Consider the following 26,572-nt stretch of genomic DNA (forward strand, 5'->3'; position numbering starts at 1 on the left):
CCTTAAATCTCACTACATATGGTTGGTTTTCTTTTAATCTTGCTTGAATTTCCTCAGTTGATAATCCCCGACATCTATTGTCATATTTTGGAATCTCTCTAAGTCTTAATGCTTCTTTCCGAAGTAGCTTCAAACGACTTTCCGTACAAAAACATCTATAAGCTGTACCATTCTGGAAAAAACAACATAATTAACTATTGTTCTTTTCCCATGTAAAATGACCAAGCACACTTCAACCCATAACTTTTCACAGAAAATACAATTACAAATTATAATATGAAATACCTATTGCTCATATTATTTACACAGGGATGACAAATATTAGAAAAAGTTAGCTAAACTTGTTGATTTGTTCTAAACTGATCAAAGGTTTTACATTATTAAAACTTGACAATGAAATTACAATAAAATGTTCTATATGAAGACAAGGATGGCTTGTAGTCTTGTATAAGTCAGTTGGATAGAGCATTGTCCCTGTTAGCAAAAGGTTCTGGGTTTAAGCCCCATTCCTGAAGTTTCTTTTCACTCACTGGCTTTTTCACTTACAATTATGTTTCTTAGGAAGTTTATCTCAAATGGTTCATAATAAGTTTCTACATTGTTATTTCAAGTAATGATTAACAAAAATTTCTATAAAAATACATGAAACAATCCACATAAAAAAAACTTGATGAATGTGACTTAAATCTTGTTTAGTTTTGGTAGACCTTCTAATTGCCTAAATGTCATGGATAAAATCTATGATTGAACAAATATTTTATGCATTTGAGAGCCACTGTAAATGATTGGTCAGTTTAGAAACATTGCTAAATTGAAAAAACTTTGTATATTATAATTAAAGTTTCATATATTAACAGCTGTTGTATGTTTGGAATAAATTATTCATCAAATGTTAAGATACTTAAAATATAATTTCAAAAACATATATCAAATTCATAAGAAAAATAGAAAACACTATTTCATTTTCACCAAGACACTGAATATAGTTCCTATGCTAAAAGAACAATCATGAGAGGTACTATATTATTAATAATACACACAAAACATACTAAATGGACTTGTCTATACAAATGTTTTAGGACTAAGTTATCTACATGTTATATACTAAGTATAACTAAAATAAATTTTAAAAATATAATGCTATTTTGAATACAGTAAGATTTTTTTTACATTTATTGATTAGTAAAATATTAATCAAGTGATAATTAAAAAAATTAATAATACTGAAAAAAGTTGTGCAGAGCAATCACAAAGTTGATGGTAGAAAAACTGAAATACATTGCACTTAATATTTGGAAGACAGCTTGGTAGAGTTTATAATACAAGGCACAACTTTATATTCATTATTTATAAGCCTATTTTTCAGTTACAATATTCAAAACAGTCCTTTAAGGTCTCTACGCCTAAAAAATTTAATACAAAACAATATATTTCACAGCTGTATTAGCTCACATTTGTCCAGTTAGTTAATGATACAGAATGATACCTAAAGAAAGTTTACATGCATTTCAAAAGTTGAAGTCAACTTGTATGTTTCCTTTATAGATAAAAGTTAAAATTATTTAACATTGAAATAGCATAAATGTATATTAATAAAGAAAAAACAATAATACTGACATTAGGATAATGACTCATAATTTCAAGACTTATCAAAATCTAACAAATTTTGAAAACATTAAATAAAAAACTTAACTATGATAAATCAAAGTGACATAATCCTAATAAACCTGTATAGAAAGTTATTGTTTTACCAAAAGGGGTGTAGGGGGTTGCAAAACATTGAAAAAATTTTCCAGATGCTAATGGAATATCGTACTTCTCTTGAATTTCATAGAAATAGACTAAGAAAATATACTGAATATATTTCTGAAAATTACAGTATTAATCACTTCATAAAAATACAAACAACCAGACAAAGAACCTACAGAGCTGAAAACTATTTCCAAAAATTGCACAAATAACAGCACATTTATTTTTATAAAAATAAATATAAATAAACCGTACTTTGATTTGAATCAATCACAAACTCACCTCAAGAAGATCTTTAGCTTTCTCTTTATATAAACTCAGCCTTTGAGACTGAAAAAGATAAGTTTAAAATTTACATTAAAATAAAATTTGTGAGCAATTTCTCACTTTGTAGTTGAATAAATTATACAATGTAAAAGAAGTTTTATAAAACATTTGGTATTTATTATGGTTGGTATTAATGAAGGTCAGATGAACTCTCTGGATGATAGGGAGTTTGGATGACAGAATACTTGTGTAAATCTGTATTTTACTATGATCAAAATTGTATTATAAGCACTGAAATATTAATGAAAAAGTTTTAATTTAAACTGAAACTATTCAAAGCACTACAAGTAGCAAATGAATTGTATAATTCAAAATGACATCTCACTTTGTACACTTATAAGTTAACAGTACTTATAAAATGTTTTATTTTTAATTGATAAGTGGCCAGAATTCCAATTCACAAACAATGTTTGTTGTTGTTTTGTTTTTTTATAAGATGATATATATATATAATATGTATATTATTTGTAATGGTATGTAGCCATCTGAAAGTTTTAAACAACTGTCTTCTGACATCTTTACTCATGTTAGGAAAATTTCTTCTTTGCAATAGTTTTCCACCCATCAAAGTCATATAAGGGCATACTGTAACGAGTCTTTCGAAAAATACAGATGAGGAAACAGTTGACTGAATTAGAGAGAATGGTGATGTATGATAGAAGAAAAGTAAGAGCTATAGCAATTATTCATTCTAGTCATGTTGAAGTAGAATGTTCCTTTGCACCATGTCTTTAATATATGTAGCTGACTTTTACCACAAATCATGAAGGACTGCTTTTAATGTAGTAAACTAAAATTCTGCCAAAAGACATAAGCCTTTTAATTTATGTACAAATAATTGAGATTCCACTGAGGTATTCTCAGGATAAATGATTTCCTCAAAGAGTGTTTGGTATAGGTTCACTTAACAGAAGAACAAGCAGGATAAATTAAGAAGTCTGAATTTGACTAAACAAACACAGTTCAAGCAAGACAAACAGACCAGACATGATGTGGTATATGAAACAAAAATAATACACACTTAAACCTTTCGCTGCAGGCTCATGCAATTTGCAAAAATCAAGTCATGAATTTTACTTGTACAACAATACATGCGGTAACTCTGAGATTTCTTAATGTATCCATTCAAAAACTTGTAAGATTTTCTGAAAGATCATAAATATCTTGTACACAAAGAATGACATTATTATAATAAAGTGTTCTGCTAAATATATGATATTTTTTATTGCAGTTACTGTCATTCAAACTATTAACAAACTGAATGCACGGTGATTTTCATTTTAAGTATAAAAATACTTTTCTTTGTTTTATAGTTTCATATTTTATTTGCATAATTTCTAGAATCTCCTAAACGAACATCAAAAGTTTTTGAAAGTAAATGTTTATATTATATTTTTCATTTTCTCTACCATATCACTAACTAGTTATTATCATCAATGTCCAATGCAATGACATAATTAAAATAAGGAAACAGAAAAAAATGCATACAATTACATTTAAATTTTTTGTAGAATATCTTTAATGATTTTTCCTTTTGTTAAACTCGTAATATCAGGTCTTTTTCCTTTTCACATATAGTTAATTTTTAATGTTATTTTTTCCTTTCTTGTCCTTTACCACTTATTTATCTGAACAGAAACCAATGGTGCCCTCGAGGCATATTACACTTTCTTTGGGAGACATGCGCAATCAGGCAAAATTTTCGTTCAGCGAATAATATCGTAAGCCTTGAGAACAGATGCAAAGAATGATATATATATTTTTAAAATGTTCAATACCTGTTAATTATGCATTTTAAAACATAACTAATACATAATTATCTAAATTATAATAGTAAGACCTAAGTACAATTTAAACTGTTTCTCTAACTATGACATATTTAAGTAAGAAACAACCGTATGTGTTATGGTCGATCAAGTATCCAACAATACTAAATTACGTTATATGTAATCCGTGAAAACTGCATGCCAATTTCAAAATAACCATTATTAGATTATAGTGTAAAATGATCTCTTTCTAATGAATATACACATATATATGTAGCATCTACATGTAGACTATAAAGCTCAAACAAATCTGCTGAAGGTGTGCATGACACCTGTGAGGGGTTGAAAAAATTTATTACTTGTTACAACTGTATTCATTCAAAGAACTTTGAAATGAATGAGTCAAAAGGTTATGTAAGCAACTTATAGTCTAGATGTACCTCTACACAACTACCATTGTATTATTGAAGATGCAGAGAGTCAAAATAAAGAACTTTCATTGCTCGTTGGTCATGTGACAATACATCTGTACTTTTAGGGTTTATTTTCAAATAAAGGACTTAAAACCTGGATAAACATACATTATAATATTAATTTCATTCATATACATTGATAGTAAAGGTGTTTGATTAAATTTTTAATGTAAAACAGATACTTGAACAGAAAAGCATTTAAAAGGACTCCCATACAAAAGGGTTAATTCAATGGACAAACACAGTGTTAATACTTGCTTTCTGGACACTGGGCAGTCACCTGGTACTGAACTTTTGAATCAATCAACAGATTTTCTTCCCTCAAGATGCCTTACCATCAACTGACTCACTTGGGATCCTACATAGTAATTTTTAAATCTGACATTTCTTACTTAACAAGAGGCATCCACTTTACCCAGAACAACAATCACTACCCACATGACTGGTAATTCTCATTCAGTATAAGGTAAGCCACACCCTCTAGACATCATATGCTCTACAAGGGAAGGAGAATGCTGTCCTTGACCTTCTCGCACCTTCCTTGACCTTCTGTTACAGTAATACCCCACATTAGACGAGCAGGCATTACATCTAAAGGACAACAATGGAACAAAGGCAGTTAGAATGAAATCAACTTAAACGTTTGCTGGACCATGTGCAAAAACTTCATAGATTCATACTAAACAAAATTTTTTTTAAAAATGTACATTAGATTGAGAAGATAAGAAACAGTATGCCTGCATACCACACTCCCCGTCTCCTATGTTTCAGGCTTGTCCTCAAGCTGAAAATTAAATTTAACTTTAGAACCAAGTAATATTGCATTAGCAATATGAACATGATCAAGAAGTACTTTAACATTCTCTCATCCCTGTAAGTGTTTTCACATGTAATGTAGATGATATAACCCTTAAATAAAGAACTGAAACTCAAACAGCAAATACCATGAATCATTTAATTATCATTTAAAAATAATATAATATACAATGAAGAAAAAGGAAACCCTATTTGCACCTTAGTAAGAAAAACCAACTAAATTATAGTAGTTTTGGGATATTTTATTCTAATGTATGGTGTATTTTTGTGAAGACCCAAATGTGTGGAATTCACTGGGGCAGTTACACTGCAAGTACAAAGAACACTTGGTGTCTACATAAAGTTTACAAAAAATAGCTTATGGGCTCGCATGTGTGATTTATTAATCTCAACAGAGCAATTCTAGGTCGGTTCATATCAACCAATTTCATAATGAAAATGCTAAGATGATCAAATGTATAGCAAAACTTAAAACACAAAAATAAGCACTTTAAACGATGAAAATTGCATAAGAATAAACCTATACAGCCTTTTTCAATTAACAAAAAAATTTATATAAAATTTACAATATAACTCAAAGAAATAAATGCAAAAATTCACAAGTTACTCAAAGTCAATGCAAGGTTCTGCTCCCTCTCACCTTATCCTCACCAGCAGATTCTCCAGGTTGCCATTGTTTTATAATTGGCTGCAGTGGTGGTTCGTAGATCATCTCTAGCTTTCGCTAGGGCCCTCTTGATCAATGTTCACTCTAATTTTTTCAATCTATGTCAGGAATGAATCTTTTTTTTTATGTGCACCAGTATTGATGCAATGTGCGGATGTGCACTACCAGATTTTATTAAGAGGAGGGGAATATTTCTAGACCATCAACCCTATTAAATCATTAGGCCACTTTGCAATGCTACCAGATGGTTATTTGGGATTTAGGCCTATCAGCTGCTAGAATCATTAAGGCCATCAACTTGTTGAGACTCATCATTACTGAGGATGTGCGTGGCTAGAATAATTAAGTGCACAGAACTTGATTGGTTGTTGTGCAGCCACAAAGCTTAGAGGGAACACTGCTTTTGGTGTTCAACAGCCTGGCCCCCAGGCAGCTGATCTTCCTGTCTGTTATAGAGAGCCCAAGACTCAATCCAGTCAGCAGCCATCTCTTGGCAGAGTCTCCTATACACTGGTATGGTCAGGAATTCCTCCCTTGACAGTCTCTGGGTGTGTACTTAGGGTTGCTTGGATTTTGGTACTTCATCTTGTCTAAACATTTGGCAGTCCTGCTGCTAATGTCAAAGATCTTTCAGTGGCTGCATAATCCTAGTGCAGTGGTGGCAGATACAACCAATAAGAGGATATAAATTCCAGAATAAGTTGGTTAGGCTCAGGGGTGTAGTACTCCTGCCAAAGGCACCCACACATCTGATAATGCTGATATAACGCCACATTTCACACTCTGATGGGACATTTACTAGTGGGTCTCACTTCTTCCTTTTCAGTGGTATTAATAAGAGAAACATGTACACCCACTGGATCACTTGGAGACTCAGCTACTTTGAGGTCAATAAATTGGTCATTGACATTGTTCCCTCTGGTACCAGTTTGTTCAGTGGAGGTCTGATTTCTGCTGATGAGGGCTGCCGAGTCCCTGGAGACTTCATAGCCATAACAACTAGAGATGCTGCAAGCTCTCCCATGTATGATACATCAGCCAGTAATGCATCTTCATTCATTGGTTCAGCTGCAGTGAACATTAAAACAGATCCTACAGTCCTAGGCTCAACAACATAGACTTCTCCTACACTGTAGTAGAGGTCTTGGATATACTCGTTCTATTTTGTAGCAGTCTCAGGTTAAAATACTTTCCTCAAAGAGTGTTAGGTAATGTTATAAAGGGAGAATCAACAGGATAAATTATGAAGTAAGTCTTAATTTAACTAGCCTGAGTTGAATAAATAAACAGACTGGACACTAAGTATCATACAAAATTAAAGTAATCTTTATTTAATTCAATGGACAAACACAATGTGCATACTTGCTTTTTGGACACAAGGCAATCACCTGCTACTGAACTTGTTAATTGATCAGCAGGCTTTTTTCCTTCAAGATGCCTTCCCATCAACTGACTCACTTGAGGTTCTGTGTAGTAATGTTTGAATTAAACATTTCATCTTAATGGAAGACACTGAATATACCCATAGCGAATACCACTATCCATGCGATAAATATTTCTCATTCAAAATGGGGGGCCATCACATCTAGATATCACCTGCTTTAGCAGTGAAGGACACCACTGTCACTGACCTTATTGCACAATATGCAGCATTACAGCAATATGTTACTTGGGTGGAGTATGCATTATCTCTAAAAAACAGCAAGGAGTAAAAGTAGTTAGAATGAAGTCAACTTAATGGTTTTCAACTGAATAGTTTCATGTAGTATGTGTTACATGAAAACAGCATTGATTTAGACTAAATGAAAACTTTTAAAAATCTCTACCTTAAGATGAGAAAGTAGGAAATACATGGCATTCCTGCATAGTAACTACACCACTACAGTAAGTAGCCATTATACTACTTAAAATTGTAGAATACTAACATTCATTTATCACAAATAATGGCATATACAGCTTTAATAAGGTAATGAAAAAACTTTGTTCAATGTGTCCATACTTTACAATATGCTTACTAACATATCTTTTTTTATAAAGGCATACATCCCTGTAATGTATATATATATAATAAGGTAAAGTAACACTAGTATCCCAATTTTTATGAACAATTGGTAATGCGTATGTTCACAACTCTTATCACAAGGTACAAGTTATTATTTCTAGAAAATAATACTTTTCACCACGTTGGTTATTAAAATCAATGTCAAATTAATATATTTAAATAACACTGTTTGTCTAATACTGCTTTCAGGCACCCAGAGTAAAAAACGTTTCTGGGTGCCTGAAAGCTGTATGACACAAACAGTGTTATTTAAGTACATTAATTTGATATTGATCTTAATAACACTGTTTGTGTCATACTGCTTTCTGGGTGCCTGAAAGCAGTATGACACAAACAGTGTTATTAACCCATTAACTGCAGCAGGAGCAGCTCAGTTGCTGTTTTCTGACTCACAGATAAAACTGAATTGCCATCGATCAAAATAAAATGGTAATTTTCATCATTCGCATAGAGTTATAGTCATATATGTGCGACTGACAGAAATATCCGTCATTCGCAGCTGAGCCATAGAACTTCAATGACGGAAATATCCGTCATCCGCAGTTAGTGGGTTAAGATCAATGTCAAATTAATATATTTATATAACAATGTTTGTGTCATACTGCTTTCAGGCACCCAGAAATGTTTTTTACTCTGGGGGTGTTGAGGGTTGAGCTAGAAGGTTTGTTTCATGGGAATAAAAATGACAAATTGTTGTGAGAATATAGGATTTTATACCTATTGTGTACTGTACAAGTAATGTTAATGTGGCAACAAGAATGCAGCTATTGATTCTGTGGTTATTATCATTTTACCTACACAAATTTATAGCTAGGATAAAGAAAACCTTTTGAGTGCTCTTGAAATATTCAACACCTTGTTTAAAATTTTATTATGGGATGTGCAGCTCCTCCTGTTCCAAAGTGGCTGACTAGCTTATGCAAAAATACAAAATGAAATTGTTTAATAATTAAGTATCACTACAATGACTAATATGAATGTTTAAAAACAACTTTATTTTTCTATTTACCATTCTTTCATGTATACAAAAAAAAAAAGTTTATTTAAGTATCAGTTAAGTAGTGTTCAACTTCACATAAAATCCAGTATATTTAACAATCAGGTTTTCTTTGAACTATTTAATAATATCATATTAATTACATTTATATTTAGTAATAAGTTTTACTCAAGCTCTAATTACATTCCTTCAAATCATATCAATGTATACAACGTATGTAATATCTTTGTTACTGTTAATTTAATTTACACCAATTAATGTTAATGGATATTTTATGTCAAGTATAGTTATTATTTTTTAACTTCTCTACCTTTAGTGAATTGTAGATGAATTTGTAAATTTACTTTAAAAAAATTTATTGTAGGTTCAACTGCAAGTTAACATTTTCCTAACCTGAAAATGCATTTCCAATATATATCTCCATACAGAGATTAACTGTCTTTGCTCATCTTCCAAAATGAGTTTCATGCCACTAGCCTTGTTTGAGGAAACTCCCACCTAATAACACATTATTTTAAGTGAATTGTGCTGCTGCATGATGAAATCATCATGTGAGGAAAAGCCTTCCACCAATAGGAGGGCAACATACCACCAAGCGCACACAGAGTAGCTAGACTCCCAAACTGATAAGATGAAGAGATCAGTGGAAAATCTACTTAGATCAGCCTCCTTCAGAAAGCACTCAATGGAAGCTCATGGGATGCAACATCTGATGGCAGAGGTTCCATTGGGGCACACCCGTTAGAGACTGCATCTCATCTCATCCAAGATATACTCTTTGCCCATATAGGAAAATGGAAGAAGTAAAGTTCTGTTGCAGAGATGGGCAAAACTGGTACATCATTGTCCAAATACTTGTACACAATTCATTGTACAGCCAATATGTGTAGTGTGGTTGGGGCATGTTCAAAATGTACCTTGTGTACTTACCTTAACTCTACCATCAGACTTTATGGGATAACTCCAGCTGCGGGAGGAGGGTACATAGTTACATATAAGATACTTATATACATCTCAACTCTACCATCAGATTCTAAGGGCCTGACACCAGCTGTGGGAGGAGGATATGTTAGAGATATGTCACAAGTTTGTATGGAGAGCTCACCTCATCTCTACAATCAGACTCTATGGAACTTACATCAGCTGTGGGAGGATGGCACAGTTGTTATGTAGTAAGGACTGGTATTGAGCATGGTCACCTTGACTCTGCTTGACTATTGAACATAGTGGCTGCAGAAGGAAGAAATGTATGTTTATTGGTTTTGTTTAGTGAATGTTCAACTCCACTCAACTGAACAGATTTTATGGATAGACTTTCTGAAGGAGGACAGAACTGTATCACAAGCATTGGTTCATGTGTATTGCATGCACACTTCAATTCTACTGGACAGACTCAAGCTGCAAGAGGAAGGCACAGGTGGCATGAATGATGTAACTGAGTTATATGTGAAGTGACCCACACTACACAAATAATGTCACTACTGCTCCACTTCTCACAGTATTTGTATTCCTTGTTCTAGCCCCAGCAATTGAGTTCCAACTGGTGAGGGTTCTCCATGGTCCACCACCCCAGCAGCTTGGAACTGGTAAATGGCAAGGGTCTCCCGTAGTCCACTCAATGAAGAGGAAAGGAAGAAATTAGTATAGGGAAGACATGGAGAAAATGCCCAGATCTCCACTGGTCCTTCAATGCAGAAGGATCTTTTACTGGAGACAGCACAAAGGGTGATTGCAAAAACCTATCTTTAAAAGCCAGAAAACATGAGCCTGAGATGTAGGGTAGAACACCTCCCTGGTACTTGCTTTTTACATGATAGTCAATGGAATAAGTAGGGTCTGGATTGAACAAGAGAGTGAATATATATATATATATATATATATATACCATGACAATACCCCAAGTGGTATTTTGGAATACCCCATCTCACAGTTGACACGTGTAGAGTCATAATGGATGGTATGATGCAGATTTGCAATAAATATACCTTAGGAAAGAACACTAGCCACCTATGGTGAGATCCTATGGAATGAAAGAGGAGCTCTGGAAGAGAAATAGTATGTATTAATTTCAAAGACAGTGGGGTGGTTGAAGAATGGTGACTGGTGGAAGCCAAACAACCACCTGGAAATAAAACAGCAAGAAGGTTTACAGAAGGAGACGAAGGTAAGGAGAGAGTCTGCATGCCTGCTCCTATAAGGACTGGCAAAGAAGAGATTTAAGAGAATAAAATAAGATGATGAATAAAATGTGCAGAAAAATGAAACAGTCTGTGATCATCAACATCTCAAGACAAATATATCAACAGAAGAGTCGATGGACCCATTCCATAAGTAAAGAATGAAATAAGCTCATGGTAAAAAGAGGAATCCCAGGGTAGGGACAGACAAAGGCAGAAACCCTTGAGGGAGTGGTCTGTGATAAAATACATTGAACAACCCAGGAAAACACAGGACAGGGAAGAAAATAGTTTGGTAGATTTGATTAGCAAAATCTAGTAATCAACACCGAATTTCATTAGAAATTAGCAAATATTGTTTTGCATCTTTTTAGCATTCATCATTTTAACACATTGTGGCAATCAAATCCAGCACTAAATGTCTTAACTAATGAAAAGAGGTAAATAGTACATTTTTATTCTAACAACACTTTTATTCAGATTCAAGCCCTAATTTTTAATTGTACCATACGTGGAATTTCATGAACAAAATAGTTCTTGGTATATAAAGTAAAACTTCAAAAGAAATACCAAACATCTTAGCTGTCACAAAATAATGCAACAATTGATTAACCAGAGAAAGATGTGACTTGAAGATACTGTTGTTATTTGTTATTAAGCACAAAGCTACACAAAAGGCTATCTGTGCTCTGCCCACCACGGGTATCGGAACCCAGTTTCTAGCAGTATAAGGCTGCAGACATGCCACTGGAGGGCAAAGATATTGTAACTGAACAGTGTTGCCACAAATCATTTTTCAAATTAATCTAGTTAATTTTTTTTTTGGATGGGGGGGGGACTTATCACTCTCTTCATAGCATGGTCTCCTTGACTTTTTGAAGAAGAAAATATCTAGTGATTTTTCAGCAGTAATTACCTCTCTCGCCAGGGGCATCCTTTACTAGTATGTCACAGAGTTTTTAGTGAGTTATATTCAAAATTTTAAAAAACTACTTTTTGTTTATGTTATACTAATTAGTATAGCATAAAATCATAGCTAATAATCTCTATTTTAATAGTATACAAGTTTAAGTTCTTAATTTTATAAGGCAATATTTAAACAAAACCCAAATTTCCCCTAGCATGAGTAATGTGACATTGTTTTCTCTACACATCTCCTCTTCTCTAATTTATTTACCACCCCTCCAAGAAGTTTGAAATTTAACGTAAATTACTCATTATAATGTCATTGGTCAGGCAAAGCATAACTTTCATAGTCTTTAGACCCTTCTTGCCACACCCACCTGTTACATTCTCTCTTTCAAGATTTGCAATAGTTCTCTCTGACATTCAATACTATATTATTTATAACCAATAGAAAGCCAATATTTCATCTATCAAATGACATATTGTATTAAATTGTTTTCTGTACAACAAATTGTTAATTTCTCTTTCAGCACAAGCTTCACAAATTAAAATAACTAAATACATGTATAATAAAACTGTGTTAGTTAGGATTACTGAGTTATATCTAATCAGTAAAGTTCATAGCAATCATACTGATTTAATGACATCCATGATGGAACTGCATGGCATGAAACTATAAACAATTCTCTACTCTGCACTTACTTACATATTCTGAATAGTTTTTGAAAAGTCACTAAATGTTATTTAGTACATGAACTGCAATACTAAAAGTTGCTATCTTCTTCTTCTTAGTTCCTGTCATTCCTAGTGGAACATAGGGCTACAACAACACTTCGCCAACGAAAGTGTTGTTGCAGTTTCTGTAGCAGATTGTTATCAGGGTGGAGTTGCTAGCCCCACGCCCAAGTGGGCATGTTTGGTGCGACAAGGACGCGAACCCGCGACCCTTGGATTGCGAGTCGAGTGACTTATACACCGGGCCATGCCGGGCCCAAAAGTTGCTATACTTACACTTATATAAAAATGAGTATCTATAGATAAAAAAAAACAAATAATACAGAGCTAACTTTGGTCTTGGCAAGCTAAATGATGCTTACAAGAAATAAAAATGAACATTCAGAGTTCTACTTCACTCTGAACAATTGGTTCATTTTGTACATGTAAACATAAAAATCTTCCTGTGCATCACAAGTTAACATGTATGTATGTGTATGACTTTAACACAATATCTATTTGGAGATATTTGTATGTGTGTGTATGTTTAACAATGAAACAGCATCTCAAACCTGTACATAAGGACCATGATGTCCACCAGAAGATGGGCCTTCATCAGGTCTTATACCTGTCCAACTCAACATATTTTCCAGCTGTTCCACAGCTCCAGGTACCAAACGTGTCTATAATATATTAACGGTCAAAATTTTACAGAAAAACAGTCAGACAAATTTCATTGTGAAATGCTATTTCTGGTACAATTTTTTTGACAAAGCTAAACACAGAAGGCAACAGTTAAGAAATTCCTACAATGAACATTCTAATAGTGGTGCTACACAATGCTAAACCTATATTTATGATGTGATATTAACCTTGAGTAACCTTATAATTCATATCCAAATTTTAAAAATTATACACAACTTTATGTTTCTTCATTGCATTATGTCATTTACATATAACAAGTATAATAAAAAAAAATTAAGTTTTATAAATATAACTAGGAATCGATATATACATAACTTAGCTAGCTATGATAATATAGAAAGTTTTAATGTTACAAAAAGTATTGAAACAAGAAAGACAAAACTACAAAAATTCAGTTACTTCAAACTTACAAATTTTATCTCTACTTTGGCAAATCACTGTAGTTATGTTAGAATGAGTCAAAGGAGGGATAAAAGTTAACTTTTAAGTAACTCCATTTTTGTAGTTGTGTTTTTCTTGTTTCAATAATATTTGTAGCATTAAAACTTTCTATATTACAATAACTGACTAGGTTAAGGAAATATAGATCTCTACTTCTCTATATAAAATTTAAACGTTTTTTTATTATACTTGTTTCCTTTTTAATAGCCATATTTTTGTGCATCAGTAATACCAAGCATGGGGTGCATGTATACTCGATTCAATTTCATTAATCATCAGGATCTCTACCAACCTACCCTCAAATGTAATGGTATGCCCAAAGTAGCACATCCATTTCATATATATACAAGTATCCTTTCTGGTACAGGAAATGAATTATTAGGAACTCACATGGAAGAGTTCTGTGAAAGAATTAGTGCAATATTGTTCATAATGTTTTTTGTATGCTTGTCTCAAAAAAGACATTTACTTACATAGATAAAAAGTTATTGAAATATTGAAATTTATGGATTCACTCCATAAATATGCAAATAGCAACTTACATTATTTTATAAGTACAATAAGTTTTAGTTTTGCTCAGCCAATACTGTGAAATAGTCATAGTTATTACTTAGACATTTTAAAGATGGTTTAAATAGGCAATTTTTTATGGCTGCCATTTTGTTCCATCACAATCCCTACTGTTAAGTATTACTGTACTTAATGATGTGTATATCATACAATTTTCTTGTGTTACTACACTGCACACATAAGTACAATCATGCTAAATCACTGTGTAATAAGAGCTTATTAGCAATTACTTATATTCATTTCAGAAAGATGTATTAAAATTCAAAGTCTATAATCACACAGTAATTCCTTCTCAGGTATATAAATAAGATACATTGAGATAACTAAATACAAAAACATGACAACAGAACAAAGAATAATTCAGACTAAACTTTGATGCTTTTACTTAACTTGATCACAAAAATACACAAAGAAAAAACTGTAGTTTGGTGACAAATATATTTTAAATAATAACTTATCTTAATAAATTAAGAAACAAAATGCATGTCCAATAATGTAACAGTAAATATTATCATATGTCAGCAATTATGTTTACCATTATGCTCTCAGGATTCAAACTCATAACTGAAACATTTCATGGAAACTCCGATATTGTGAAAAACTATATACAATTGTAATTGTAAATATAAAAATTACATATCTATAAAAAATATTTAACACATCATGTAACAGAATAATTCTTTTACATTAAAATCAATAAAATTAAGCCATTAAGATTATTAGCTGTCTTAGTATAACCTGCAACACATTGACTCTTGAGACAATGTTTTGACATCTGTCAATAAATGCAAAAGAAAATTTCAACAAGATATTTTCCTGATGTGTTGTTACTTAAACAATATTTGTGAAGCATTTTTTTTTCTCTTGGTGACAAATAACACTGACTACTGTTCAAATTAAGCTAAAAGTGTTTAATACTTCCCAGTTCATGACTGACTTTGAGATGGCATACTTATTAAAAAAATTGTTTTAGCAAAATATGATGCATTCTTGAAACATCAATACAAGATTCATAGTTTCTGAAGGGATATGGCCAACCGTAAATAGTTTCACTGTTCAAACAGCTTAGTAGCTTTACATCAATGATCCCTTTTTGTTGCAATATTTATGGTTGTCCAAGAGACTGTTTTCATTGTTACATTTGTATGAAAGGTTATTCCAGACTGTCAAAACTAGCATTTTACCTATGATGTATTTTGATTAGCACCTACAGAAATGTAGAATACAACAGTCAACTATAAAACTGAAATACTTTAATTTTATTAATAAAGCTGGTGATCATATAAAATTAATTATTTTCTATTGCTCATCATTCAAATGATTCATACGTACACACACACACACATACTTGCACAGAAATACACACAATACAGCAAAGGAGATGATGTTTTCTTCACATCACTTACCTGATCAGTGTCTTCAATTCGGAGAATGAACATTCCTTTATGTTTCTTTGCAAACAAATAATTGTAAAGAGCAGTTCGAAGTCCACCAAGATGTAACTGGCCAGTTGGGCTAGGTGCAAATCTTACACGAACATTCTGAATAGTTTCAGAAAGTTTACTAAGGGTACTAGAATATCTTACCCAAGAAAAGTCCTTGTTTGTAGAATGGGCAACTAATAAAAAACTATCATGCTGTTTCTGCCACAAGTGATTTAAAATATGTTTACAACACTTAAAAAATCGTTTATTTCCACTTTCCAGAACCATTTCTTTACTTTCCTGGATAATTGTACTATGCTTTCAGAATCTGTACTGGTGCTTCATCAACAGTTTACATTTTTCTAAAACAAAAACATTTTAAATAAATTAGGATACATGTATCATGATTTAAATGTTTAATAAGAAAACTGGAATGTAAATGCAAAAAACTTATACATGTTAAGAAACTTTTATACAGAAAAACAATGACTCTCATTCTATTAGGGAAGTAACATCTTTTAAAGACTTTCATTAGTGTCAACACAACAGTTGTTAAGAACATGCAATCTAATTACTTTAAATATATAAGTTACATGAATGTAATGCATGTTACTTCTGTGTTTACCTCTTTGCAGTTTTGACAAAATATTTTATAGAATTATAACTACTTTTTGTAGCCGATATATTTAGAGGATTATAATCAATCATTGCATCCAGACAGCATACAATAGAATGTGTATTATGATTAAAGCTGTGTATGTACCAGAATGCAAGTTAGTATTCTTTAAGTTTAAGGATAACAAATAAATGATGGTAAAACATTTTTCTTTGCACAACAAGAGTATGTAAATTTGTAAGCATAATTATACTTACTTTAACAATCAAAATCTATCTTTTACTTTCTTATGAACAACAACAATATAGTACAGTTTATACCAAAACTACAATTATTTTTCTCAGAAATGATTCAGTGATTAAAAATTGATAAGCTGATACATGAAAAAGTCAGACTCGAAAAACAGCCAAAAGTAATAGAAAATCAAGCAACTTTGTGGAAAATGATGATGCAAAACAATTGACAGATAAATTTAGGCTCAGGTAGACAAGGTCAACATTATGAATCTAGTGAGTCAATTAGGTCACAGAAAAATTAACAAAGTAGCAAAAGTCAAATGAATAAGCATTAATATAAAGTAAGTCATTATAAACGTGACAAGGAAACTGACAGTGATGATGAACTGAGTAATGCTAAGACTGATGATATAGTAATTTATTCAAATGAAGATTAAAAAAAGTAATGACTCAACCTCTTGGATCATGGTATAAGTAACGAACAAGGCAGTTGTAATAGCACTATAAGATCTAACTCAAAGTCTATTGTGTGTGAAAATAGCAGTAAGTGTTACCATGCTAAAAGCTAAGGTGTTAGCATTCTAACATATGAAGCCATTAAGGCAGCAGGAAGTCAAATAAGCCAAGGAAACTTGTATTTATTCAATCTGGCAAACTGAACATAACAATATGAAAAGTATGTTTGCACACTTTGAGTTTAGATTAGCTAGTTTTGAATTTGACTTAAATACTAAACCTCTGATGAATGATGTGATAAAAGTAGTTGAAGAATCAATCAAACAAACACAAGCATTCCTATAGCTGCTATGCAAACTGAGAATGTAATCACTGAAATGAGAGAAAGAGACAAATTCCAAAATAATGTGAATATGTTCAATGTAGAAGAATCAATAACAAATAAGAAAATGAAATATATGGAAGCTTTCTTTGAGAAAGCAAATCTTTGGAAAGCAAAAATAAACACATATGACATAAAAAAGTATAAAGACTTGGCAATAAAAAAACAAAGAAAAAATGAAAAAAATCAACTCACAAAAAAGCCCCTTTTTTAAGAAATTAAACAAACTAAAAATGTTACTGAAAGAAAATATATCAATGTTGATAATGATCAAACTGAAATGAAACAAAAATTATTTAAGAAACTCCAGGCTGAAGCCAGGAAGAAAGACTATGAAACTGAGGATGCCCCCCTTTTATATACACAGTCAGGGGTCCTTAATAGAATTGTTACACAAAAAAAGGTGAAAAAAGGAATGACAGAAAAGAAGTAACTAATGAACACAGATAAGACTCAACTTATTTTTCTGATGAAAAAAGTTGAATAACAGTTTGTCCAGGTTAAATGTTTATTTTACAGTGCTGACTCCCTACTGAATAAAATTAACTAACTTAAACAAATGGTTATAATAGAAAGATCTTTGATAACTGCTGTGACAGAAGAAAACCAAAACCTATCATAATAATTTAAAGAGGACTATTTTGAATGGATATAATTTGTACACAGTGAAAATAACCAACAAAATGGAAAGAAGCATTATTACATTTGTACGTATTTCCTTAATTGTAACTGATGTTGACATTTTTGAGGAATATCAAGAATTTTGTTAGATTGAAGCTTTTTGGTAATGATAAGTATTACTAATTTGTATATACAGAAGTGACAGTGACACAGCTGAAAACGATAGTAAGTTACTTAAAGTTACAAAAAGGTAGAAGTGTTGTCCAAGTTGTGTTTGCTAATGAATTTCTTAATACTGAAATAAGACAGTATGATATTAAGTTAAGTAACATTTAATTAACTAAAGAAATTCAATGAACTGAATATAGCTAAATCACCAGGATTCAATATGATACAAACCAGAGTTTTGAAAGAACTGAAAAACATGATTATCAAACCACTCAAAATTATACTTGAGACATCACAAAGAAATAAAAATCTTCTTGGTGAAAGGAAATAAGAAAATTACCAAAGATTTATACACCAGTCAGCTTGACATGTATCTTATATAAATTTTCTGAATCAATTATAAGAAACAGTGTTATTAAACATTTTAAAAGAAATTATTCGGTAAAAAGCAATTTGGATTCATTTATGGTTGTTCTACAACTTTACAGTTATTGCATGTGATGACAGACTGTATTGACAATGGTGAATTTGTTGATATATTTTACCTTGATTTTATGAAGGTGTCACGCTTGGGACTAATTAGTAAAGTGAAAAGCTATGGAATAAGTGGCAATATTCTAGGATGGATTACAGCATTCTTGTCTGATAGAAAGCAATGAGTATGTGTGAATGATGAATTTTTTTAACCAAATGGATATCTAGAGAAATTCCTGTTTTATTTGTTACTTATATCAATGGCTTGTCAAAAGTTATAAACCATTCAGGTGTGTATATATACGTGCGGACAATACTAAGAGTTTCAAGGATATAAATTGTATTAATGACTGTGATAAATTACAAAAAAATTTAAATGCATTGATAAAATAGTCTTATATATGATTATTAAAACTGCATCCAAATAAAATGTGAAATTTATCTCTTAGTAACTGTAAATCTGTAAATTCTCACTACAATGATAATCATGAACTAGCACGTATCAAGAAAAGGACCTTGGTGTTACTACTGACTCTGAATCATTACTTGAATATCTTCTGAAAGAAAAGATTAACAAAGCTAACAGTTTAATGTCTCTTATAAGGAGGCATTTACATACATGGATGTATTTATACAAAGAACATGTAAGACCTCAATTAGAATATGCTAATCAAACTTGGAATTCTTATAAAATAAAGGGTATAGAAGCACTTGAAAACATTCAATGAGGGGTTTCTAGGCTTGTACCATCACTACAGAATTTAAGTTATGAGGACAGGTTAAGATAGTTGAAGTTGCAAAGTTTAACTCACAGGAGATTAAGAGGATAAATTATAGACATAAAGTTTAACATACATGACAGAATAAGAACCTAGACATGAAGAAATAAGAACACAGGAAAATACTCTTTTTCAATCAGAATAATTCAACCATGGAGGTCACTCAGAAGAAATAGTATTAGCACTTAGTATCTTAGCATTTAAAGCTAGACTAGAGTCCAATAAAGAAGCCTAAGCCTGCATAGAGGATCACCTAAGTAAACCTAAATAGTAAGTAAAACTTTTATGATAAATATATAATGCTTAACATGGTAATTAATAGAATTACAGTGAAATAACACTACTGAATATACATCAGTGTAGTATGAAAAGAAAGGTAACTTTGTGCCATCTTCATATTAAACAATGGAGTTGAGGAGCTGAAGTTACAAAATATTCATAAAAATCTATAAGGAAAACAAAGTGCCTGAAAAAAGTTGTTAGAGAGAAAGCCCTCAAGCTGAGAAAATACACCAAGAATTCCTTAGACATTTAAGATCATAGAGAGTGTATTCCATTATCTGATATTAATTCATCATCTTAAACACCATTATGGAAGCTATTAATTGGTAGTTTTATATTCTACAGGAAAGAGAAGGTAACCATTCTGGTCAAATCCACAAAGTTTATATTAGAAATTCATACTAAACATCAAAACATGACCAAAGGTGGTTGAAGGAAACATACAAATTTAAGCAGATAAAGTAGACAAGCACTCAACTTTGAAAAAAAATTCTCCTTTAGCTCTTGCAAATGTGCAAGCTCAGATCAACTTAACTTTAGAACCTCCACTGCACCATGATCACCACCTGGTCAAAATCCAGTGGAGTATGTTCTATGGGAAAATCACCCTCCATCAGCTCTTAGTTTGTCTTCTTATAAGAAAAATGCCTTGAAGTCAAGTACAAAAATACAGATCAGATCCACACACACACAACTTTCAATACACTATTAACACTGCTTTTAAACTAAGATGAAATATGTTTCATATGAAATCACCTTCCATTACCTCTTGGATTGTCTTGTTACAAAACAAAAAAAATGTCTAGAAACCACATGCAAAAATACACATCAGACCAACAAGTAGAAAGTTCACTGCACTACAAACACTGCTTTTAGGCTAAAAAATTCAATGAAATATGTTCCACAGGAAGACATCCTTTGTTAGCTTTTAGTTTATCTTTTTTTTAAAAGATATGAAAAAATAGAACAAAAATACTGCATATTTAAATGCTTGAGAGCAAATAGAAATAAAATGTTTTTAAATATTAAAATAGTTCACAAAAATTCAAAATTATCACAGGTTAAAATGGTGAAAAGTCACCTTCAGCATAAAGTTCACAATCTAACCATGCAGCAAAAGTGTACATACACTAAATACGTGTAGTTGCAGGGACTATACTGAAAGAATACTACTACATAGTAGTAGTACTAGCTGGATAATAGATATGATCAACCAGGTAGTTCAGTACACTTAGATATAAGGAAGTTGTTTAGGAGATAATTCTGGTAATTAAAAAAAATATATATCCAGATATATCACTACCATAAATGTTGTTGGGCCCAAAAATCATATTAGTACTGTGGTAACCATCCTCTGAACCCTTTCCAATATTTTTTTTTTCCTACAAACCCCTACAGTGCTAATAACCCCACTAAAGTATCTGGTTTCTCTGGTTTCTCTGGTTTGTTTATCAGTATCGGTAAATATAAATAAATCTAGTCGAATAATTACTCTCCAAAACATAAAATAAAAAATAAAACGACTACACAGCATCAGTATCTAATTATAAGAATACAATAAACTCATACCATAAAATAAAGGAAATGTAAGAATGTGCATCAATCTTAAAAAGTGACACTGAGTGATGTTTATTATTATTGTTAATTAATTAATATTAACGATACTCACGACAGCAAGTTATTTTAGTGTCTTTGCCAATTGGTATTCTATATATACTAGGGACACCTTGGATCCGTAGTAACTAATCGTATATTAGATAATCCTCGTATTAAATACTAATGATTTAACTTTCTTTTGAACGATAATTTGGATTTCGAATCACCTAACATGTGCCACAAGAAAATAATAAAAAAACATTCTCTCAGATTTCCAGCAGAGGACGCAAGTAGGCCCATAACTATCTTACACACACAAATATACATATATGTGTATAAATATATATATATGTGTGTGTGTGTGTGTGTGGTGGCCAATGGAATTCAAATATTTCTCTATATTTATACAGTTCACATTTTAGCCAGGCAGGCAAGAGATATTGCCTCCCAAGCGTAACTAAATACACATATTCAGGTTTTGCTTATATATTAATCATATTCAGTTTGATAAGCACATTTATAAACAAATAGTAGATATACTGATGGGGTCTAATTATTCAGGCTGTATTGCTAATTTATATCTTTGACATCATGAAAATATATATATAAATCGATTTACAAATGCAAATTTATTTTTTTAACATATTGTTACGTCTCTGTTCTCGTTTGTTAATTTTCCGTGGAAATTATTTCCGAGAAACTTCAGCCGATACAAGTCCTTTCTTAAATAAAACTAGTTTATTCTTTCTCAATTCAACTTTGCAATACACTTAATTTCCACAGTTACTTTAACTTAAACATACGCCATAATTCACAATGATTTACACACTTTACTTATGGCTTGACTCGATTATCTGTCTATACCTTCAATCTCTCTGTCTGCTATTCCAGTTCCGATTAATTGTCTCGCTTTATCTGGCGCGGTTATATACAGGAATAGAGGGCGTCTAGCAAATACTGGAATATTCGTGATGTTCTCTGATCCTTATAGAAACTCATCACGTGTTACCAGAGTCACGTGACTTCCGCTGTCGTAACAATATAGATACAGAATAAAATGGAAACATCTGGGTAAATGAGGGACAACAAGTATAGGTAATGCAGAGACTACCACACGGGTGTGGCTTGTCCATTGATTAAGCAATAACATCCCAGTATGCATAGGATCATGTATAAAGATGCTGGATAGGCCTGGTTGCTTATAACCACGGCTACCGTGGCTGCAACAGGAGACCTCAGTGATTTTGAAATAGAGGTGATTGTTGGGAAGCGTTTGGAGGGAGCTTCAGTAACCAAGACAGCTCAACTTGCTGATGTTTTACGATCAGGTGTCTAAAGTGATGTCAGCATGGAACCCCGAGAGAAAGTCATCATCAGCAAAGGGCAATGGTGGAAGAAAGCACATACTCCAAGATCGTGATGTCCGCACATTAATTCGAACTGCAAAGTAAAACAGGCGAGCAACTGCAGATCAATTGACCGCAAATTTCAACCTGTGGTGAGAACAGCCAGTTTCATCAAAAATGGTCAGCCAAGAACTCTACAGAACGGGATACCATAGGCAGGTTGCAGTGCACAAACTGCTCATCACACTTGGCAATGCACCATTGCGTGTCCAGTGGTGCAAAGAGCACAGGCTATGGAATACCGAGCAGTGGAGAAATGTGATATGGTCAGATAAAGCATCCTTCACCATGATCTCGACAAATGCACGGCTGCATGTGTGGCGCCAACCTAAAGAACTCTATAGCCCTGAGTGTTTGGTTCCAACAGTGAAGAATTCTGGTAGTTCCGTAATGGTGTGAGGTGCATTTTCCTGGCTTGGTTTGGGTGCACTCATACCCTTAGAAGGAAAGTTCGATGTCAATCGTTACTTAATGGTACTGAGTGATCATCTTCACCCCATGTTAGAGCATTTCTGTTCTGCAGAAATGGGTGTCTTTTAAGATGATAATGCCCCGTCCACAGAACATGAGTAGTCGCCCAATGGTTTAAGGAGAATGACAATGACATTACCTGCATGTCATGGCCTTCTCAGTCACTAGATCTGAACCCAATCGAGCATGTGTGGGATATTCTGGAACGATGCCTGAGACAGTATTTTCCACTTCCATCAACTAGGCGTGAGTTGATTGGATTTCTCGTGGAAAAGTGGTGCCGCTTTCCTCCCGCAGAATTGCAGATATGGGTAGACTATGTCACGGCGCATACAGGCCATCCTGACTGCACGTGGTGGCCCAACATCCTATTAAGTGACTTTATATTGGTGTTTCCATTTTTTTACCACTACCTGTATATTGTCCCTGAAGAAGAAAGGCCCATCTTTCGAAAGCACTCAGGTTTTCTATCTTTATCTCTACGTACCATATCCAAACAGGACACTGTTGACCATGATCTTCCACGGATTTCTTCTTCTTGAGGCGTAAAGAATTTACATTGTCGATACATTAATCCATTTAGATAGACTCTTAATATAAGTCAATTTCTGTCTTCTACAGTCTCTCCTTCCTTCAATCTATCCAGTTACGACTAGGCTTTCAATTTCTTCTTTCCTCATAACGTGCCCGAAAAACTCCAACTGTCTCTTTCTAATGCTAGCCATCAGGTTCCTCTCGCAACCTGCTCTTGACAAAGAAATCTGCATTTGAGGTGTGACTTACTTAACATACCTTCAAGCCATGCCTTAAGAACCACAGCTTAATTGCTTTAATACTATTGTCCATACTAGGCGATATTGTCCAACATTCTGATGCATACACGAGAATTAGAATAACACAGAAATCCAAAACTCTTAACTTCGTCTCCATAGAAATTTACTATTTACCAGTATGTTTTTCATTATCAGAAAAGTGTCTTTTGCCATACCTATTCTCCGTTTTAGTTTATGATCACATTTACCATCTGATGTTACCCAGCCTCCCAGGTAGTTGATTTTATTAACCTGTTTTAACTGTTCTTTATCCACTTTGACAATGCATACAGAAATTATCTTCTTTGTAATTACCATGCATTCTGTTTTCCCACAGTTAATACTTAAACTCTTCTACTCACTCTCACTAACAACTTTATCTAAAAGTTTTGCAGCTTCTCTTCTAAATTAGCTATTAAAACTGTGTCAGCAGCATAACGCAAGTTGTTCAAATTCTGCCAGCCAGTGATCAGCCATGGTAAATCCTCAATCTTTCTTCCTCAGAAGTTTCGCAATGTATAAATTAAACTAGTTAGATGAAAAGACACAGCCTTGCCTCACACCTCTCTTAATTCGGACGAAATTAATCATTTAATTCATTTTCTATCTCCATTGCTGCAGTATGGTCCCAATAGAGGTTCTCAAGTCTTTACCATCAATATCCAGTTCTCCCAGCATTTTCATTAATTCCACATGCTTAACTCCATCAAAAGCTTTGGTATAATAAATAAAACACAAGAAAAGATCCTTTTTTATTAATTTCTATTGTCCTCTCCAAAAGCATTCATACTACGAAGATAGTATTTCTTGTATCAAAATCTTCAATAAAACTACGTTGAATTGTTGCAATCTACGGTATTATTCTATTTCTCTCTCTCGTTATCAACATCTTAATAAGATATTTGTCACATGGCTCATTAAACTGATGGTTCGATGGTATTCACATTCAATGGCTCCAAGTCTTTTGTGGAGCGCATTAAAGATCGATTTATTAAGATCCTTAGGTATTTCATCACTTATAAATCTCATTGATAATAGTTGTTCACTTTTCTATATTAAATTCTTCCAAACATTTTACTTGCTCTACTGCAATTTCGTATGGTCGTGTAGCCTTTAAAAAGTTTTCATTCTGTTGATAACTGTTCGTACTTCTGACTCAAGAATTTTCAATACATCCATGTTTTTCTTAATAGATGGCTTTTCTTCACAACTGTGGTGGAATAAATATTCAACATACTCAGTACATCTTTTCAATACTTATTCTCATTCCGTAATTACATCACAATTTTAGCTTTATACATCCACTAGCAATGCACTCTCCCTTACCTGTGTTGTCTTTGATATCCCTATACATCGATGTAACATCTTTATCTTTTTGTTTTTCTATTTTTATACATTTTTAAATATCCATTTTACCTTTTGTTAATTGCACATTGTTCGAAATATTTTGCCAAGTTTCTTATACTCTTCCGTACTTCTGGATTGCTGGGTTATAGAGTATCGTGTTTTTGTGTTAAATTGACGATTTAACATAATTATATTGGTAACATTTATCCTGCTGCTCTACGTATCAAGAACACCTCCTACCAAATACTGAAGCACATTATTTAGATTTAGATATTAAGATAATTAAGAATTATAGTAATATTAATATTTATAACAAAAAAATGATTTCACATTTCAAATATATGGACTTCCCTCTCCAAATAGTAATGTACTAACAAACACCATACAGAGTATTATACATTCACAGCTTCTTAGATATTGTACAGTTTGTAGCAAAATACAATTTTTAATAATTTTTATAAATATATTAGTACAAAAACTGATGTTTGTTAACATTCTTGAAAAAAAAAACCTTCAATAAAATAAATATTTCAAATCATTTAGATAAAGTTGAAAATTATAACACAAATAATATTATAATATATGCAATAAAAATTATTTCTAAAATTCAGTGAAGGGTAAATTATTAGAATTGCATATTTCGACAACGCTATATCTTATATAGGCGGATAGGTGAACTAATATAGATGTATTACATTCTTTATATAAGTCCTGCTAGTGTGTAGATCTCTTTAGAACTGTGGTGGAATTTTGGGGGATGGGAGCTATATTACTAGTGAAAGATTTGGCTTAGTACAGTAGTACGTTAATATTCTGATATTTATGTCCAAACATCATACTGGGGGCTGGAATGCCAACTTCAAGGACAGTTTTGTTGTCTCCCCCATTGATGTATACTATTATAATTATTATCTTTCTTTATTTCTGTTTTTATATGTACAGCATTCTAATTATCTTTCCTTATTTCTGTTTTTTATGTATAGTATTCTAATTATCTTTCTATATTTCTGTTGTTTTTTTTATGTATAGTATTCTAATTATCTTTTTTATTTCTGTTGGTTTTTTTATGTATAGTATTCTTATTATCATTATTTCTGTTGGTTTTTTTATGTATAGTATTCTTATTATCATT

At 32.3% G+C, this 26,572-nt stretch overlaps 1 protein-coding gene across 2 annotated transcripts in view; it reads right to left on the reverse strand.

The window, feature by feature from the left end:
• The window catches only part of LOC106470896 (probable glutamate--tRNA ligase, mitochondrial), a 63,851-nt gene extending 42,194 nt beyond the window's left edge, over window positions 1-21,657 (reverse strand). Inside the window, exons 1-6 of one of the 2 annotated variants that reach the window (XM_013931473.2) lie at window positions 21,478-21,657; window positions 20,287-20,456; window positions 15,777-16,156; window positions 13,227-13,337; window positions 2,032-2,079; window positions 5-172 (exon numbers count right to left, since the gene is read on the reverse strand). In XM_013931473.2, coding sequence (XP_013786927.1) covers window positions 5-172; window positions 2,032-2,079; window positions 13,227-13,337; window positions 15,777-16,082 — 633 coding nt within the window. In that variant the 5' untranslated portion in view covers window positions 16,083-16,156; window positions 20,287-20,456; window positions 21,478-21,657. Of the gene's footprint in view, window position 1; window positions 173-2,031; window positions 2,080-13,226; window positions 13,338-15,776; window positions 16,157-20,286; window positions 20,457-21,477 lie in introns of both variants that reach the window. The other variant, XM_022399534.1, reaches the window with a different exon arrangement.
• Between the last annotated feature and the right edge of the window lie 4,915 nt (window positions 21,658-26,572).

This window comes from Limulus polyphemus, unplaced genomic scaffold, assembly GCF_000517525.1.
Source record: "Limulus polyphemus unplaced genomic scaffold, Limulus_polyphemus-2.1.2 Scaffold4276, whole genome shotgun sequence".
NCBI classification, from domain to species: Eukaryota; Metazoa; Arthropoda; class Merostomata; order Xiphosura; family Limulidae; genus Limulus; species Limulus polyphemus.